The sequence below is a fragment of the Calypte anna genome, chromosome 19 (genome assembly GCF_003957555.1).
Source record: "Calypte anna isolate BGI_N300 chromosome 19, bCalAnn1_v1.p, whole genome shotgun sequence".
In the NCBI taxonomy this organism is placed as follows: domain Eukaryota; kingdom Metazoa; phylum Chordata; class Aves; order Apodiformes; family Trochilidae; genus Calypte; species Calypte anna.
This window is the reverse complement of record NC_044264.1, coordinates 9,393,896-9,411,641: the sequence shown is the minus strand read 5'-3', so window position 1 is coordinate 9,411,641 and position 17,746 is coordinate 9,393,896. Positions and strand designations below refer to the sequence as shown.

The 17,746-nt window shown below is 49.5% G+C and overlaps 1 protein-coding gene and 1 long non-coding RNA gene across 2 annotated transcripts; both read right to left on the bottom strand.

Moving 5' to 3' along the window:
• Positions 1 to 1,432: 1,432 nt before the first annotated feature.
• On the bottom strand, positions 1,433 to 4,743 carry LOC115599382. Its single transcript, XR_003988374.1, has 3 exons — positions 4,657 to 4,743; positions 1,996 to 2,171; positions 1,433 to 1,511 (listed from the first exon to the last, which is right to left on the bottom strand). It is a non-coding gene; the product is annotated as an uncharacterized LOC115599382 (long non-coding RNA).
• A 4,066-nt stretch (positions 4,744 to 8,809) lies between these two features.
• On the bottom strand, positions 8,810 to 15,686 carry MRM1 (mitochondrial rRNA methyltransferase 1). The gene is made up of 5 exons (XM_030462605.1): positions 14,788 to 15,686; positions 14,266 to 14,359; positions 12,974 to 13,094; positions 9,525 to 9,644; positions 8,810 to 9,408 (listed from the first exon to the last, which is right to left on the bottom strand). The coding sequence occupies exons 1-5, from the start codon at positions 15,564 to 15,566 to the stop codon at positions 9,359 to 9,361; spliced, it is 1,164 nt and encodes a 387-aa protein (XP_030318465.1). The 5' UTR covers positions 15,567 to 15,686; the 3' UTR covers positions 8,810 to 9,358.
• Positions 15,687 to 17,746: the final 2,060 nt, after the last annotated feature.

The following is a 17,746-nucleotide window of genomic DNA, read 5'->3' as shown; positions in this document are numbered from 1 at the left end:
GGCATGTAATTAGATTTCATTTTTTCCTTCGTGTTTTGCAGGGCTGGGGGTTATGTATGGGCTCTGTGTGAGCAGAGAGATTAACGTGGGGAGAACAGGTGCTGGCTCATGAGCTGGTGGCCACCAAAGCATGACAGCTCCATCACCACTGGCAGGCAGCACAGCAAAATAAACAGATAAATAAATAAAGGGGAAACCATGCAGGGAGAAGACAGCCTCTCGCTTGTTTAGTCTTTTAGCTGCTGCACACACAGCTCGTCCTGCCAGCTGGAGAGGGCTGTGCAGGCAATGGGGCTGTGCCTGTCCCCAGCCCCAGGGGGGAGTCACACACGGTGACACTGGTGGCCCTAAAGCCATGGGGAGGGACCGTGGTGTTCCCCCTGCTTCCAAAACTTCACTGCCTGCTCCTGACACCAGTGCAAGCCCAACAGGAGCGTGGTCACTGGGGCAAGAGAACTGGGACCACTTGGATGGCTCCTGCAGGAGCACGTGTGCAGCCACGTGTCCAGAGACACTCAGAACCCTGGCTGCAGGATGTATATATCTGTGGGTATACATTATTTTTCTTTCCTATCTCCCTGTACATCTCTCAGTGCTGAGGGCCCAACTGCCATTGCTCCTCGTCCTCTATAGTTGTGAGCCTTTCTTTCCTTGTTGTTGTTTTTTACCCTTTCACCTTGAAAATTAACCTAAAACACAGGGTGCTGCACACATGACTTACTCAAATAAATTGCATCCTTAATTATGAACACCCTCCACTCCTCTGTGCTCCAGGCCACACTGCCCCGGCGGAACCCCCCCCTCCTGATGAGTGGTTATTGAACACGGGAACAACAATCAACACTAATTAAATACTCAGCTGTTGAGGGGAGACAATGTTTATCAAAAAATGCAAGAGGAGGGGAGAGCATCTTCTGTTTTCTATAATTAGTTAGCAATATTCCCCAGGCACTCTTGGAAATCGAACTCGGGTTTGTTCACATCTGTTTGGCACAAGCAGACAAAGGCCAACACAGCCCTGGAACCCCCTGCACCCCCTCAAATGCAGCACCCCTGGAAGCACTTCCACCACCCCTCTCATCCCTGTCACCAAGGGAAATGAGGATGTGGGAGGGGGACAAACCAGCAGAGTGGCTGTCAGGCCTGGAGATCCTGTCCAGAGAGGTTCTGGGGACTTGGATGGGCAGAGGTGTCCCAGCACCAGGGGGTCCTTATCCCACAAACACAAAGGTTCTTGTGCCCTACAGCTAATCCCACAAACACTGAGCTGCCCCAGAGAGCAGAAAGGGAAGGGTGATGGCCCAAGGTGTACACCCCTTCCCTTGCACCCCATTAAAATACAAGCTCCTCACCAGCAGGAAATCATTTGAATGCAAATTTATCCCTTTTTAATTCCTCAGTAGTTTTTCAGCCAGGGAAGAGGCAGGACAAGGCTGTTCATTTCCCTCTGTCTCACGTTATTACTGGCTTAAAGATCTCCTCGGTGGCAGAGGACAAGAGTTGAAGTCCCCCTGAAGGAGGGAAGTAAGGAGATTAGTGATTGGCAGGGCTGGATCCTGCAGCAAACACTACTTTATACCTGACTGAAGAGCAACAGGAATCAAACCCCCTCTGTCCTACCCTACATGCTGCTCTTTATCCAAGGCCTGCTGAGCCTCGCACTTACTACTTACTCACTACTTACTCCTACCACTCGTGGGCCTCCCCTGCATGCAGACACTCCCACGCTGGCCACGAGAGCCTTTCTGCAGCCCAGCCCACCCCATTTACACACTCCAAACCCCCCCTGGAATGCTCAGGATTAACAATTCCCTGTACAGCCCCGTGTCCCCGGCGTGGTGGGGCAGCCGCATCCCGAGGATGCTCGGGGGATGCTGGGGGGGGGATGCTGGGTCCGGATGGAGGGTGAGCCCTGGGGACACCCTCACCCCAGCCCCCTCCTGCCTCCCCCCAGCAGCCGGTTGCTTCCCACTGCCCGCTTCCATCCGTCAATACCGTGTGCAGTCGCCGGGGGGCCCCGATCGATAGCCAGAGGCAGGGAAGTGCTGGGGTTGGGGAGGAGGAACAGAGGGTGGGGACACGGGGCCATCCTGGACCTCTGGGGCTCCATCCGTGGCACTCGACGCCAAGGTTTTCACAGTAAAACACCCAGGTTTTCACATTAAAATGCGCTGTAAAAAGAAAAAAAAAACCAAACGAGTTGAAAGCTGATCCCAGCTCGCTGGCAGCGCTGGGCTCCCAGTCCTGTGCCCGGGGGGATGATGGGGACTTCACCTCCTCTTGTCATCCCCTCTTGCTTTAATCATCCAGAGCCCAAGGTCCCTGTGGATCAGCAGGTGGCTTCTCCTGGCAAGCTGGGAGGTTACAGTAAGTGGCAGGTGATGCTGTCACCACTCTGCCCATCCCAGGGATCTCACAGCACTGCTACCAAGACCAGGGATAAATTCACCCTGCCTTGTCCTCCACTCCCAGGTGACAGGGATGGGGGTGGCACTGCCACCAGGAGCTGGGACAAGCCAGGACAAGCTGGGACAAGGCAGGACAAGCTGGGACAAGGCAGGACAAGCTGGGCTAGGCCAGGCCAAGCCAGGATGTTGGCAGAGCAGAAGCTGTCACTGCTGCAGCTGCACTCTGTGGCTCAGCTCAGCTCGTGGCATCAGCTCTGCAGTTTTATATAACCAGCCTCCAAAATCAGTTCATTGCCCTTGCACTCCACTGTGATCTACCCTAAATACCTACAATATTTCTGGTAGTAAACAATCTCCAAGACTCATTTCTTAGAGCAGCAGCAGATGGTCAAGAGCATTTCTTGAAATTGAATATTATAATGAATTTAGGATAAAATTTACATAATAATCTGTTTTAGATTCTGATAGTGAAGAAACCTACACAGAAACTGCTTCTTTTCAGCTATTTGAATTAAAGTAGAAATCCTCAAGTACTGTAATTATAAACAAACTCTTTGCTATTCCAGATCCAGGAAAGAAATTGAAAAATTAACTACCCAGTGAAGCTCAAGGCCACATTTCAGCCTTCATTCATTGGTGATTTTCACCTCTGGCAGCCCTGGGCTGGCTGGAGGGGGATGCTCAGGGCTCTGCTCACGGGGTTCTGCCTGTTGCATTGGAGCTGACTCCAGATTTGGTTGATCCCAGTGAGTGCTTGGCCTGGGAAGCCCAGGGAAGGCAAGAGGGATGGGGACCTTGGAGGTCTCAGCAGGACTGCACCCACAGATGGGGAGGGGGGGAATTGAGAGGGGAGGGATGGGACATAAGAGAGGAGGGGACACCCCCATGCTGGGATTAGCTATGCCCAGATTCCAGTGAAGAATCTTCCTCCAGACCCAGCATGAAGCCCTGGCTGCTGGGAACTGTGTCCCCCCATCACTTGCACCCTGCAAGTGAGGCTGTGAAGTCCCTCTTGGGGTCATCTCCCCTTGGTGGCACCCAGCACAACCCTGGCAAACCCAGCAAAGCATGGAGAATGGTTGGAAGGGACCTTAAAGACCATGAAGATCCAACCCCATCCCTGGGATGGGCTCGGACAGTCACCACTGTCCTCCCACACATGCAGGAAAATTCCCCTTCCCACCCAGGAAGTGCCCAGGAGATGCAGAGGGACTTCTCTTTTTGAAAAGCAAATATTAAGTCTAGATAAAAAAAACTAAAAAAAAAAACCAAACCTCAAGAGCATTTTCCCCAGGTAATACTAGTAACTAAAATAATCACATTCACTTTGCTGGTTTAATTTTATATTTCCATTTCTACCTTATCTTTTTCCTGCAAGCATCATTAAACCACACCATAACAAAAATACATGAACTGTTATTCTTTCAAGAGAAGCCATAAACCACCTCAAAGCTTTCCAAGTTTATTCTTATCTGGTACATCTTCCTCTGGCTCTTTTTTTCTTTTTTTTTTTTTTTTACCTTCATGCATTTCAGAAAGGTATTTTCCCCTAATGTTAAGAATAGTTGCATTGAAAATGAGATGCTGCCTGTGAAAAGCCCCTCTGGAGGATTAAATAAGTAAAATATAGCCAGAAAATAAACTGGAACCTCATTAAAATAATTTTGCAGGAAGAAATCCTACTTTACAATAGGTTTTCAATATCACTTAGAAAATTCTTAGAGTCATATATACATGTTCTTAATTCAGGGCCTTCCATTAAAACAAGACATTACCCAGGGAACTGAAAGGCCATTTACAACTCTTGTTTATAGAGAAATGCAGATTAGGCCCAGATGCAACCTCCAGAAAAAGACTTGCAACGTGGCTGGAGCAGACTGGGTGCTGCTGAGAGGTGCTAATGAGGGCTGGGAAGATGCCAAGGTCCCCCCAAGCCCCCCCTCAGTTATCCTGCTGGGTAAGGCTGACCCTCACCCATCCCTCTTGCCTCCCCCTCACTTCTAAGCTGATTCTGGGCTCTGCTTGGGATGGTTTCATGGCACCAACTTGCTCCATCCTCAGCAGACAGGGACAAGACCCTGCAAGAAGCTTGGTCAGGGGTTGCAAGCCCCCTGATCCCCCTCCTTCCCCAAGCTGCCACTCATGGGATGGAGCCTGTGTGCCAGGAAGGATCCCAAATGGCAAAGGGACAACCCCCTCCTTGCTGTAACTCTGCAGCACTCATGGTTCATGTGATGCCAGACCCTACCTTGCACAGGGACACGTGGCTGCAGCCCTCCTGGGACAACCTCCATCCTGCCTGGGGAAATCTGCAACCAGAGGTGCCCATGTCCAGCACCACCACCCTGAAGAACCTTGAAGAACAGGGAGAAAAACACATCTGGAGCAGGAGCTTGCAGAACAACAGAATCACAGACTGATTTGGGTTGGAAGGGGCCTTAAAGAACATCTAGGCAGGCAATGGAGGTACCCCCTGTGCCAACAAATACTTTCTCTCCAGAGGCTTCAAAAACCATCATGAACTTCATTGTTATTCCAGTCCCACTGAAAACATGATGAGAACTTCCTCAGCTACCTCCTTCATTTTGAGTTGGGCCTTAAAATAGAATCATTCAAGTTGGAAAAGACCTTTAGGATCATCAAATCCAACTATCAACCCAACACCACCATGCCCATTAAACCATGTCCTGAAGAGCCATGTCTACATGTTTCTTAAACACTTCCAGGGATGGTGATTCCACCACCTCCCTCTTCCAATGTTTGCAGCCTCTTCCAATGTTTGACCACTCTTTCAGCAAAGAATTTTTTCCTAATATCCAATCTTAACATCCCTGGCACAACTTGAAGCCATTTCATCTTTAATAATCCCATGACTGAAGCCCAACTGAGGTTAAAGCATCCTCCCTTGGAAATAACAAAATGATAGCCAAAAAAATAGCAAAAAAAAAATAGAAAAATAACCTTTTCACCTCCCAGTCAGAACCTTCCCCAGTTTTAAGGGGGCAAAATCAGAGCCATGCAGGTATTACCCACAGCACAGCCCCTGCAGAAACACCCCCACGGTCACCAAACCCGATCAGAGATGATATTTGGGCAGCAACTTCTGCAGAGAATAAATATCACACTTCAATTTCATGGTAACTTAGGAGGGTTTACTGGAAAATACCATGGCTTTTACATGGTTCTACCAATTACTGAGCAATTACATGTAACCTAGATCTGGAGGACATGCAGTAGTGATATAATGTATTCCTCCCTGTGTTAAGAAGAAAAAGGCAGTTAATAGAAAACACTTTTTTTTTAAAAATTATAAACCCCTCCACAATATTCCTGTGTGACATTATTAAAACTCCACATCACCATCAACCCCAAAGCCAGGGCTGCCATCCCATTAACACGTCACTTGTGGGATGAGCAATAAAAATTTACTTTAAGCTGTGCCATATGTTGCTCCCCACAAAGTTTTTATTATTCAGCTTCATCAAGTTGTACCTCAGCCCCCGTGCAATTAAATCCCATTTAGCAGCACTGACCTTCGGGTTTGAACTTGTCATTCCTACAGCTGGTTTGGAGTTTAACAGCACTTTTAAATCATGGAAATAACAAAATGTTTGGAAAATGAAGGGAGGGATCTGGGGAACCCTCTGCTGGGGAAGCCCCTGGTGGCACAGCCCCAGTGCTGGAAGAGGGAGAGGAGGGAGGGGGAAAAAAGGGGGAAAAAAAAGAAAAAAAGAAGTGCTGGCACATTTTAACATGTTGTAGCATATTTGTAAACATCGTTAATCACGGATTAGCAGATGGTAATGTTAATTGCACCTGTGGAAGTAACAAGACCTCAAGGTTGATTACATTTACAAACTGGGATAAGGGCTGGGGAGGATTCCCTACTGCTGGTGAGGAAGGTGCTCCTGGGGCAGCAATTCCAGCACTGGGGAAGCCAGGAGCAGCTCCCTTCTGCTCTTGGTCCCACCTCCAGCTTTGCAAAGACAAAAGGAGATTTCTCTGTCCCAAAGTCCTTCCAGCCTCAACAAACCTTGTCAGGATCCAGGTGGATTTGCTGGAATGGTGTGGGGTTGGTTTTTTTTTTTTTCATTTGTGTTGATAATCTGTCCATAAAAGTGAAACCTAGGGTGTGAGCTGAGCATCTCTGGCAGCCAGTTCTCCCTGGAGTTGATTTTGGGGGAGGGATGAAAAGGTTTGTGTTCATCCTCATCTGAGGAGAAAAAGGCCAAGGTGTGGAGTGCATCTTCTGAACCAAGGAGGACAAATATTTTGCCACTGTGCTCAGAGACACTTTGATTATTTAAGAAATCATTTTGGAAGGGCAATTACTACATTTTAAAATCAATTTGGTAAATAAGCCTCTGAAAGGAATCCATGACAAGCAGCAGGGAGGGAAGAATTGACTTTCAAATTACACAGAAGCACTTTACTCATATCTAAATATCAAAGAGGCTGTATGTACAAACAGAAGTAATCAGGAAGCATGTTTTGATCTTGCTGATGTACACAAAAAATGACAATTAATGTCTGCCTTTATGATATAAACCCAGTTACTCTTAAGTTATTCTTACAGTTACATTACGGGGATGATTACAGCCAAAGCTTAAGGCTAAAAAATAATGAAAGACTATAAAAACTACATCTTAACATTTAAAAATGCCCAGAAAATTAACTGCAGAAGCAGGCAATGAGCCAATTAATGGATTGCATTTATTAGATCGTGGCAAATCAGACAGCACAAAGCTCCACCTCCAAGGTGTGAGGGTGCAGAGCACCCTGGGGGTCTCAGCCCAGAGCAGGATGGAGCTGGGGCTGAAGGAGAAACATCCCAAAGCTGGGCAGGTGATGGTGGAAGGGTATCCCAGTGAAGTAAAGTAAGGCCAGAAGTTACCAGGGAGGGAAACAGGTGAAATGCAACCAGCAGAGCAGGGTTTCCTGCATCACAGCTCCAAGCCAAAAGTCTGAGCAGCAGCCCTTAGCTGTGCACACAAATTCCTGCCTCTTCCAGTTCAAGTCTCCTGCAACTCCCAGTAAGCCTGGTCTGATACTCCAGTGACAAATAGAGGTGCCTTGTGTATTCCAGCAGAGAAATGAGCAGAGGAGCTGGGATGGCTGCTGGAGTGACAGGGAAGTGACTGTGGGAACTTCCAGCCACCTCACTCACCCCCTCAGCAGAGCTGCCCTGGGCAACGAGGTTGTTCCAATAAGGAGTAATAGTAAGGAAATAAAGTATCTACTCCAAGGTTACTCACCTGCCTTCTTACAGAGGGGGGAGCTGGCTTGGCTAAGCACTGTCTGAGGATACCTGGCTTTCTGGGGCACAAGCTAAGCCAGTGAGGTGCCTCCACTTCTAAAGTACTGCTCAAATAAATAGGAGAAACTCCAGTTCCTATGAAATGTAAAAAAATACATACACTTAGCTACAGGTCAAGAATGAAGGATTGGTTTGATCCTCATCCCTGCTGCTTGAAAGGAAGGATTCTGTTAGCCCCAAGCACTGAATCCTTCCACTGAAAAATGAGCAAATCTGAGCCACGGGCCCCCTCTGCTGGGGCACCCACAGCAGCTCCCCGACCCCCAGCCTTTTTATTTCAGCAGTATTTAAAAAAAAACAAAAAAACCCAAAAAAGACACATTCAGCACATAAAACACAAGAGCTGTTGCCCCAGCAATGCACCAGTTCACTGCTATTCAGTGACCAGCAGATCAGGCAGGAGTCCCACGTTTCAGAGGGGTTTGGGAGGGGTTTGGGTTTTGTCCTTTTCCACACAAAAAAAAAGGATCCCCAAAGCTAAGGATCCCAGCTAAGGATCTGTGCCACCATCACAGCCACAGCACTGAGTCCTCAACATCTTTGAGGAGCTGCATCTTGGGCACCTGGGGTGTCCCCAGCCCTGCAGCACCCACAAGGTGCCAGGCCCTCCCAGGGACTCATGTGAAAGCCCTCCACATTCACTGACTGGTTTACAGACTTCATTTAGCTCAAAGGAAAGTCCTAATTAGTCACTCAGAGTGATTTACTTTTTCATTTGGAAGGGGAAGAAGGGAAAGACTAAGCTGAATTGTTTGACATTATCCCTAAAGGGCACTGTAAATTAAGTGTTAATGAGGAATCCTATGCAAAGGGCCACAGTAGCTAAATAAAATAATTAAGGTGCTAAGTGATAACATTCATTTGGTTCTCAATAACTTCACCAGCCTGGTTTTCAGCCGGGATAGTTGCCAATGAAGCCATCCTCACCCCCTCCACACCCATCAGCAGGGACAGCAGTGGCCCAACACAGAAAGGAAACTCAGAAGAAGAGGAAAAAAACACCTCATTTCCTTCCCCACTTGAAGGAAGTTCCACTAAGCCCCCTCTGGATTTACAAATGACACAGAAAGGATTGATTCCAGTCTACAGCCAACCTTTACCAAGCCTTTATTTCACCAGGCTGCTTTTTCTCCCACTACAGCAATATGGGAGAGAGAAACCACCTCACTGTGAAGAAATTGCTGCTGAGCAGTCCCAAATCATACCTAGCTCCCACCAGCACCCTCTTGGCTGCTAAGGGGGTTGTGGGCACAGGGTGGGCATGGAGCATGGCTGCTCTTTCACCTCAGAACTGTTTCTCCCCTACTGCCTAAATTCTCTCCACAGCTCAGGCAATGTATAAAGTCCCCTCTGTGCAACAAGCACAAAGCTTGCAGCCATCACTGAGTGTTCTACTGCAAAACCAGAAGGGTTTGGCTGTCCAAGTTTTGTGTCCCTTCCTCCAAGGAGCTGGTGGGAGGTGTTACCTAAGATGTGCCTGACTTCAGAGCCAAACCAGGGTTCTGGTGGTGTTGTGTACCAGCCAAGATGCAGCTCAGGTCAAGGGCTCTTCCTGCAACTTGCAAGTTGAGGACCCTGGAAAGAGCAACTCTGGATCCACACGGAGAGAGCAGAGCCACAATAAGAAAAGGATTCAACCACCCTGGCGCTGCTTTTGGCTGCAGATGGAGTGCAGGAGAATACCTGGAAGGAAAGTAAAATAAACAAATCATTCTGTGGGCCTGACTGTTTGATTTTTATTTTTTTTTTAAACACAGACATTTGGGCTGCAAGGCCTTTGTGCTCAGAACCCTTTTTACCAGTGGCAACAGAGACGTTCAGCGACTCAATCCCGGGGTGCAGCGCCCGGCCGGGGGGTATGGCCAACATCCTGTGGCACAGGAGCTGTGTCTCCAGGGAAAGTCCATCCCCTTCACTGCCTGCAGGAGACACACACTGTTCAGCTCAGCTTGTAGCCACATCCCTTTTTCCCCTCCACAGTCCAGTTTTCCTACTGCTCTGTCACAATTACACCCTCCCGGCCTCTGAGGAAACGAGAGCCAACAACTACCAGCACCTGCCCTGCCTTCCCTTCCTGGCCCACTGTGAGGTTTGTTTTTTTGAGGAATACCTGAGTGCAAAGATGCCCTTGGAGCAAGCAGCCCACGTGCAGGGGCTGCTGCCTGAGGGACAAGGCAGGGAGGAGTTGAGGGGCTGGATCTCCCCCAGCAAATCCCACATCCCTACTGCTAGTGCTGGGCTCAGCTTTCCCAGCACACGGTACCACCAGCTGGGTGCAACTTGTGAATGCAGAGAGTTTAACCAGAGGCTTCAATTGATTAGTTGTTAAACCATCCAACAGCCCTGATATGTTTGGGCTGATACACTGGTGAAACAGAGTTGAAATCTATCCCAGGTCATTAGTAGTTGTTTGACTCACACTGTCACGAAGGGAAATGGAAAAGGAGAGGCTTTAAACAATCCTGTGGGCAGACAAGTGAAAATGCAGAAGCCCAGAGACCTCCCAGCCTGCCTGGCTCCCCAAAGAATTGTTCCACATTCATTATTTAGAACTACACAGACAGCTACACGGCTGCAAGAACACCCAGCTCATCTCTAAGATGTGCTCACCCCCTGACAAAGCAGGCTCAGCCTGCTAGAAGCCACACATTCCCTCTCAACAGCCATACCCTGACCTTAGCTGAGCCCCAGGCTCATCCTGGGGTGGCACTAGGGGGACAAAGCTGCTGACCAGGGCCTTCTGACCCTTTGCCTGGGGGATCAGTGCTGTCACCAAGGCCCTGCTCAGCTGTAGGCACCTCCTATACCACTGGAGACTCCATAAACAAGCTGCCTGTTTGCTTGAGTTAGTTGCCACAGAATTCTTGCTGTTGTTTATGTCCCAGCAGGTCCTTTCCCTCTGCTCTGACCTGTGTGACACTGCTCCAGCTACACTAGGAAAGCTGTGTTAGCCCTGTCCTCCTGTTTAGTGGCCTGACCTAACAGGCAAGATGCATTTTGTGCAGTGCTTTGGGTAATGCATCACCTTCCCACCTGAAATAAGCCACACTGGCTAAAGAAAACAGAAACCCCTCCTCTCCATCACCAGACTGTGGCTCTCTAGGGATGCTTCAAGAACAAAAAAATGAAAAAAAAAAAAGCTTATCCTACTTTTTAATGATTGAACACAGAAAAGTTCTACAACTTACAGCCATCCTTGGCTCCTGAGCTGCTCAAACCACTCTCTCATGGGACTCTCCAACTGGGACAGCAGCTATTGCCAGAGGTGTGACAACTCCTGGAGCAATCCTCTCCTCTCTGATAAGGGTCTTATGGTTCCTAATAAAGGCAGCAATTTGCTTCCAGCTTTTACAAAGCTTTTTATGGCTCTGGCTGCTTAAAATAATTAGGAGCCATAAATTCAGGGCAAAAAGACTTGCAGAGAGTGTGACACAAGGGAGGGAGTATTGACCACATCAGCTGAACTCCTGGTTTATGCCAGTGGGGAAAAGACACTTTCTCCTTCACATCTTTGACTTCCCCCTCTCAGCTTTGGCCCTCCCTGACAGGCTGCAGAGCCCAGAGCTTGGCTGAAATGCTTCAACAGGTTTCCTGCCCCTCAACAACCCCACTTTCCAGTGCAGAAACACCTGTGCTGGCAGCTTGGAGAAATTCCCAAACTGAGCACCACAGAAAAACCCACCCAGCCCCGAGCTAAAGCCTGAGAGTGTAAGAACAAATAAATTCATCAGGAACTTTGGCTGAGGGATCTGACTGCTCCTGCCCTGCTCCTGCTCTGCTCCTGCTCTGCTCCTGCTCACACAAAGCTCCCAGCCTGTTGGCCCCTGCAGTAGCTCCAGAGCAATGTGAAGCTGGGATGTCCAAGGCAGTGAGGATGCCAGGAGGGGGAATTCAGCTCCCCAGGCTGCAGCCCCTGCAGTGCTAGGAGGGAGCTCACTCCTACCATGCTAAATTATCTCTGCTGCTCCCTGCAGCTGCAGCTAGGCTACATATTCAGATCTAGGATGTTTCTCCCAACAACCCCAGCACCAGACAACTGTAATGTTCAATTTTCTTTTCAGTGAAGAGTTAGTGCTCAGCAGAGAGTTGAAATCATTACTGCTGCAAGGTCTGGGAGCTCTCCTCATGCATCTACCAATCAGCCTCCAATATCCCTTGACAAAAAGATACTTGGACTTTTTTTTTCTTTTTCTTTTTTTTTTTTTTTCCTGGAGAAATCTCTCATAATTCAAGGTAATGACACCACTGTCACTTTCTCCCCCCTTCCATTCCCCATTGTCATGGTTTCTGGGATGCATTTCTTTGTGGTCCATCAGCAGGGCTGCCAGCCTCCCCTCCTCTCTCTCTTCACAATCCAGCTCCACACATCTTGCAGAGATGCCAGATTGGTGGCATAGTCTTGTCAGTATTTCCAGGAGTTCAATAAACATTTTAATTAAAAGGAATGTCTGCTGAGCCAAGAAAACAGCAGCACAGGGCAGGATTACAGCCCCTCCATGGCTCCTGGCCAGCCTGATGCTATTTCCAAGTGTAAAAGCTCAAACCCACCACAAGGCCCTCACTCCTTTTTTCTTCTCTTCACCTCCTGAGAGGTGAAGAGCTGCACAGCCCCAAACTCTGCCCACAACCAACAGCCAGAAGTATCCTCTGCACCCATTGCTCAAGCAGTGCCCAGGGCTGGCAGGGAAGAGGCCACACCAGGCTTCTCCTGGGCACAGAAATGCAGGCACTGAATGGGATCTGTGCCACCAAGCCCAAGTTTTGTGTTCAGAACATCCCCAGCAACAGCTTCTGATGAGCTTCCAGACCTGGGCATGGAGATACAGCCCTGAGGAAACATGAGAGAGCAAAGACAAGGCACAGCTCACCCTGACAGCCTCAGGGCAGCAAGAGAAAACAATCAGCTCCTGGAAAATCAGGCTGAGGGCTCTAGGACAGGATCAAAATCTCCTCACAACACATTGTGAAACAACACAACCTGTCCTGACACTGAAATCTGACATCTAGAGCCTCTGCAGCTGCTAAATTCCCTGTTCAGCCACACACACTGCTTGGGTTCTTGCAGCTCTAGGGAGGATTCTTTGTTTCTCCTGGCTCCCCATTTCATTCTCAGCCAGATCATCCCAGAGCTTCTCTCCCAGCTGGGCTTTTCCAGACCAAGAGATCTGCAAGAGGCTTGGGAGTGAAACATCACCCTGCTCCTTCCCTCCCACCTGCACTTCCAGCCCCCAGCTCTCCCTTGCAATACCTATGACTACAAGAAGAGGTTTCTCCCACTGAAATTCCAAGCAACTGATGACAGGAACATTTTCCACCTCCTCAGGCCTGCTGACTGTGCCCACCACTTCCCAGCCTTCTGCAGTTTTAGTCTAGAAAGAAAAAGGAAAAAAAAGGTTAAAAACCAGGCTTTGAAAGAATGAAACTCAGCCCCTCACACACACTTTCCTTGCTTTCCACGTTTTCAGTTGACTTCTCCAGGGGTTTTTTTTTGTATCCCTTGGACTTTCACCACCAGAGTCCTCCCAGCACCAGCACACAACTCTTGATTTCACACACAAAAGAATTAAATAAACTCCTGCTGTTTATTCCCAAACAAACAACTGAAAACTGAAAAAGCACTTTGAGTTTTGTTGGGTTTTTTTTTTCCCCATACAACAGTTCTAGGAAGGTTTTTGCCAAGAAAGCATCTGAAATGAGTAGAGATGGACAAATTAGCATAAAACTAATCCACAGGGCAATGCAGTGGAAGTTCTCAAGGGCAGACTCAGCCACCAGAAGCCCACAGTAACATTTGCAAACACAAGTGGATGTTTTCAAGCTCAAGATGCCAAAACTCAGCTCATACAAAAGGCAGGGCACTCCACACAGTGCTGTGCACAGCCAGAGAACCACCCTGCACATGCATGAAAAGAACATTTATTATTCCTCTTGGAAATGCATTTTAAAACTGTAAGAGCAGGTGCTTCTTGCCAGCTCCATTTCCTGCCAAACTGGCACTTTTTTCACAATATTGGGTCAAATTTACCCTGGCCATGCAATGCCAAGGGTTAGGCCAGAGTCTAACCTGGGTCCTATTAAACAATGGCTAAAAGGTTAATAATTCAAACAGTAACCAAGTGACTTTTCCTGCTGTTCCAATGAATTATAAAATTATTTTATGGATAGAACAAAAAAACCAAACTATCCATATAAAAAAACCCAACAACTATCCCTGGTCCCCATGGAGAGAAAGGGAGAGACAGATCCTGTGGTACCGAGCTGGCAGCCCGGGGATGGACACGGTGTTATCCTGCTGTCTCCCAGAAAAAACGGAGCTTCCAGACACGGAGCTGTTCCCCGACCCGATGGATCGGGACTGTGAGTGCCCCTGAGAGGCGGTGCAACAGCACAGACACCCGGCAGCAAGCAGGAATGCAGAGCTCAGGGCAGAGCTCTCCTCCAGGGCCTCCTCTCTGAGCAACACAGGGAATATCTGAGGTTTCTTGAAAAGAAATTAAAAAAAAACCCAACAAAAACCAAACGAACCATGGCTCATTCTACCTTCAAAAAGCTCTGGAGATCATCTGTGCTGTAGACATCAAAGACTTCCATAGCTCCAGAGCTGGCTTTGCTCACTGTTGGAGTCAAGGGACAACTGCAAGGGAAAAAGAAATGAAAAGTGCTATAAACGAGAGCAAAAAAGGCAATCCAGGAGAACTTTTGTTTCTGTGTTTGCTTTCCTTGCTTCTGCAACACAGCTCTGCATTAGTCCATTGAGACTTTGCTCTCTACATGGATGTGTTCTCCTATGGAGAGGTGGTGGGCTCAGAATTTACCTCAGTTACAGCAGCTCTGTGCACAGCTGAACCACAAAATGGGTTAAAACAAAAAATCCTCAGGGAAGTTCTTTGCTAGGCTGGAACACCACATCCTGCAGGAGGCTGCAGGGCCCAGCACAAAGCAGAAGAGAGAATGCAGCTGGCAAGAAAAAGAAGCTGTCAACCAATGCAGGCTGGAAGCAGCCTTGGGAGCCAGCAGGAAAAGGAAGAGCAAAGCTGCAGGAGCAGCTAACCAAGGCCATACCTGTTCCTCTGGCTTGTCACCACTCTGTCCACCCCCAGGAAATAGGCAGAACGCAGCAGAGCCCCCAGGTTCATGGGGTCCTGGATCTGCTCCAGCACCAGCCAGACCAGCTCTCTGCTGGGATTCTCTTCATCCTTCAGCTCAGGCTTCTCAGCTTCCTCCAAACTCTTGAAACGGAGAGGGGTGGCTTCCAAACAAACCCCCTGGTGGACCTGACCCCTGCAGAGAGCATCCAGCTCTCTCCTGCTGACCTCCAGCACCGGGACCCCCCTGGCCGTGGCCTGAAGGACAAACTCACTCCTAACCAGGGGCTGGGAGCCTCTGCCCTGCTTGAGGAACAACCTGAACAGCTCCCTCCTCGACTGAGAGAGCGCCAGGGAGCACGGCGCGATCCCAAACAGGATCTCGGAGCCTTTCGTCCTCCCGACAGCCAGAGGCTTCTGCTCCAGCCTCCTCCTCACCCTGGAGCACTCTCCCTCTCGCCAGCTCCACGATTCCCTCCCAGCCGGCCTGGGGTCCCTCTCGTACCCTTTGTGCCAGAGGGCCGGGCGGCTCCGCGGGCCCGGGGGGGAGCGGGTCAGGTCCTGAGGACCCCCCCGGGGGACTGCTGAAGGGAGCTGCCCACCACCCCTCCTCTCCGGGCCCGGCCTCTCCTCATCCCCCCCCGCAGCTGCCGGAGCGCGGGAAGCCGAGCGGTACCTCAGCCCCTCAGCCCACCACGGCCCGGGGGAAACGCCCCGGGCACAACACCGGAGCACGGCCCTCAGCGCCCGCTCCATCGGAAGGCGGCAGAAAACACCGGCGGCTGCCCACGGGACGGCTCTGGGCTGGGGAGAGGCCCCAGGGTGAGGGGAACGGGGAGCTGAGCTCCTGACACGGCGGGAGCGGGGAGCGGCGGGGAGGCCGCGGCAGACACCGCCGTGTGGAGGCACCACCGAGACGCAGGGACAGAGGGAGCCGCGCCCCGCCTCGCAGCGCCGCCTGGCGGGCGGGCGGGGGCAGTGCCGGGCCCTGCTCCCGGTGCCGGTGTCGGTGCCGGTGCCGGGGGGCGAACGGAACCGCTTCGGGTCTCAACCCCTCCCTTGATCATTCCATTGGCAGGAATGGGGCTTCCTGCCCCGGGTTGGTGCAGCCCCGAGGCGGGGAAAGGGTTAAACACACAGACCCCCCTCCGGGCATCCCGCACGGACCGGGGCTTTTAAAGCCCATTAAAAAAATACCAAAATAAATTAAAATGAATAAATCAATAAATAAAATAAATTAATTAAAGCATGCTTGAGCCGCAGTTACCCCAGGCATGGGGTAACCCCCCCGGGGTGCTCAGCTCTGAGACCCCCCGGAGGATGCAAAGTGTCCGAACAGCACCGGATCGCTGGAAATGCCCAAAATTCCAGCCTGGAAAAACCTCCCTGGCTCTGGAATTGCAATGGGCATCTCCAAACAGGGGCCCTGACCCCCTGGAAGCTCCCCCCATGCTGCTCTGGTAATTAGGGGGGGGTTTATAGCCCCCTGCTAATTGCAGAGCTTGAGAGGGAAGGGCGCAGAGCAGGGAACCGGGATATTCACACCAAGAGGGTTCAGATTTCCAGGGATTTATCCCTTGTCCATGGGTTGTGGGGGAACAAACCAGCACAATGTTATTTTGAAAGGGTTTTGCATAGAGTAGCTAAAGTGTTTCAGTTCTTTTTTTTATCGACTTTTGGGCTGGAGCATTGAGAAGTTCCACCAGGCTTCAGGAGTTGTTGCTCAGAACTGGAGTGAAATCCTCTTTGTCCTGCTCCTGCCCAGAGCCCAAACTGCTCCTGGTTCCTCCCCCCTGAAAAAATGAGCCCTGAGATGAGGCCCCTGAGGTCACATCAGCTGCCAGGTAAGATTTCTGTACTTCAGCAACTCTGATAACACAACTGGTGATACTCACTGTGTACAAGAAAAGCACAAGGACAGGAAAAAAAATAATTTTTAATTCTATAAATGCTCTCTATCTGTATCCAAAATATGCCTCAAACTCAGCAGTGGCAGCCAGCTCAGCTATTCATTACTTATTCCCAAAAAACCTTGTATTTTATCAGCAAACCTGAGCTCAGGACTTGCCTCTGCACTGGGACAAGCTGCCAGGGGGCTGGGGAACAAAAAGTTTTTCTCCTGAAGAGCCAAACCCACAGGTTTCTGTCTGAACCCCTCACACAAGGAACCCCTGCAAACAGGGAAAAGGATTTTGCAACACACACACAAATAAAAAACCAACCCTGCAGCTTGCACAACAGAAGAACCACAGGGTGCCTCTCTTTTTATTCTTTATTTTACAGTTCACAAATAGAAACCTACTGATCAGTTACACAGTTTGGGGTTTCTGAATGCCTCAAGGCCCAGCTCATCCCAGAAAAGGGGCTGGAGGTGCCACCAGGTGCCAAACAACTCCCCCCAAACCCCTTCATGGGCCACATCTCAGAGAGGGGGTTAAGAGGCAGCAGGAATTGTCCCCTGAAAACACATCCAGAATAGAAAAATACAGAGGGTACCATTTTCAAGGTTATTTATAGACTTGCAGATGTTATAAATGTTCTTGGGAGAAAAAAAAAAGAAAAAAAAAAACCACCCCACAAAACAAACTTGCAGGTCAGCCAGGTTGTATTTGCAGGGAGCAGCTCCCCAGACTGGGCCCTTCTCAAGGCCACACAAACTCAGCAATTCTCTCCCAAGCCTCCTTTTACAGACCTGAGATAAGTTTGCTCCCTCCTCAGCCATCCAGTTCCACACAACACTGGCTGCCAGCTCAGAGGTTTTCACCACTGTCACTCACATCCTTGATCTTTTTTTTTTTCTGCTCAGAATTTCTCCACTATTTTCATTTATTTTTTTTTAATTGTAACTCCTGGTTCAAGCATTTTCTCTAAAAAAAAAAAACCATGGCACCCAGCACTGAGTTTGGACAAGCTGCTGCAAAAGAAAACACCAATTT

Coding starts and splice junctions, on each gene's coding strand:
- MRM1 (XM_030462605.1), bottom strand. CDS start 15,566: ATGGAGCGGGCGCTGAGGGCCGTGCTCCGGTGTTGTGCCCGGGGCGTT. Junction 13,095..14,265: donor ATCTCCAGAGCTTTTTGAAG/GTAGAATGAGCC, acceptor TTTTCTTTCTAG/ACTAAAACTGCAGAAGGCTG. Junction 9,645..12,973: donor ACCTCTTCTTGTAGTCATAG/GTATTGCAAGGG, acceptor TGTCTCCTGCAG/GCAGTGAAGGGGATGGACTT.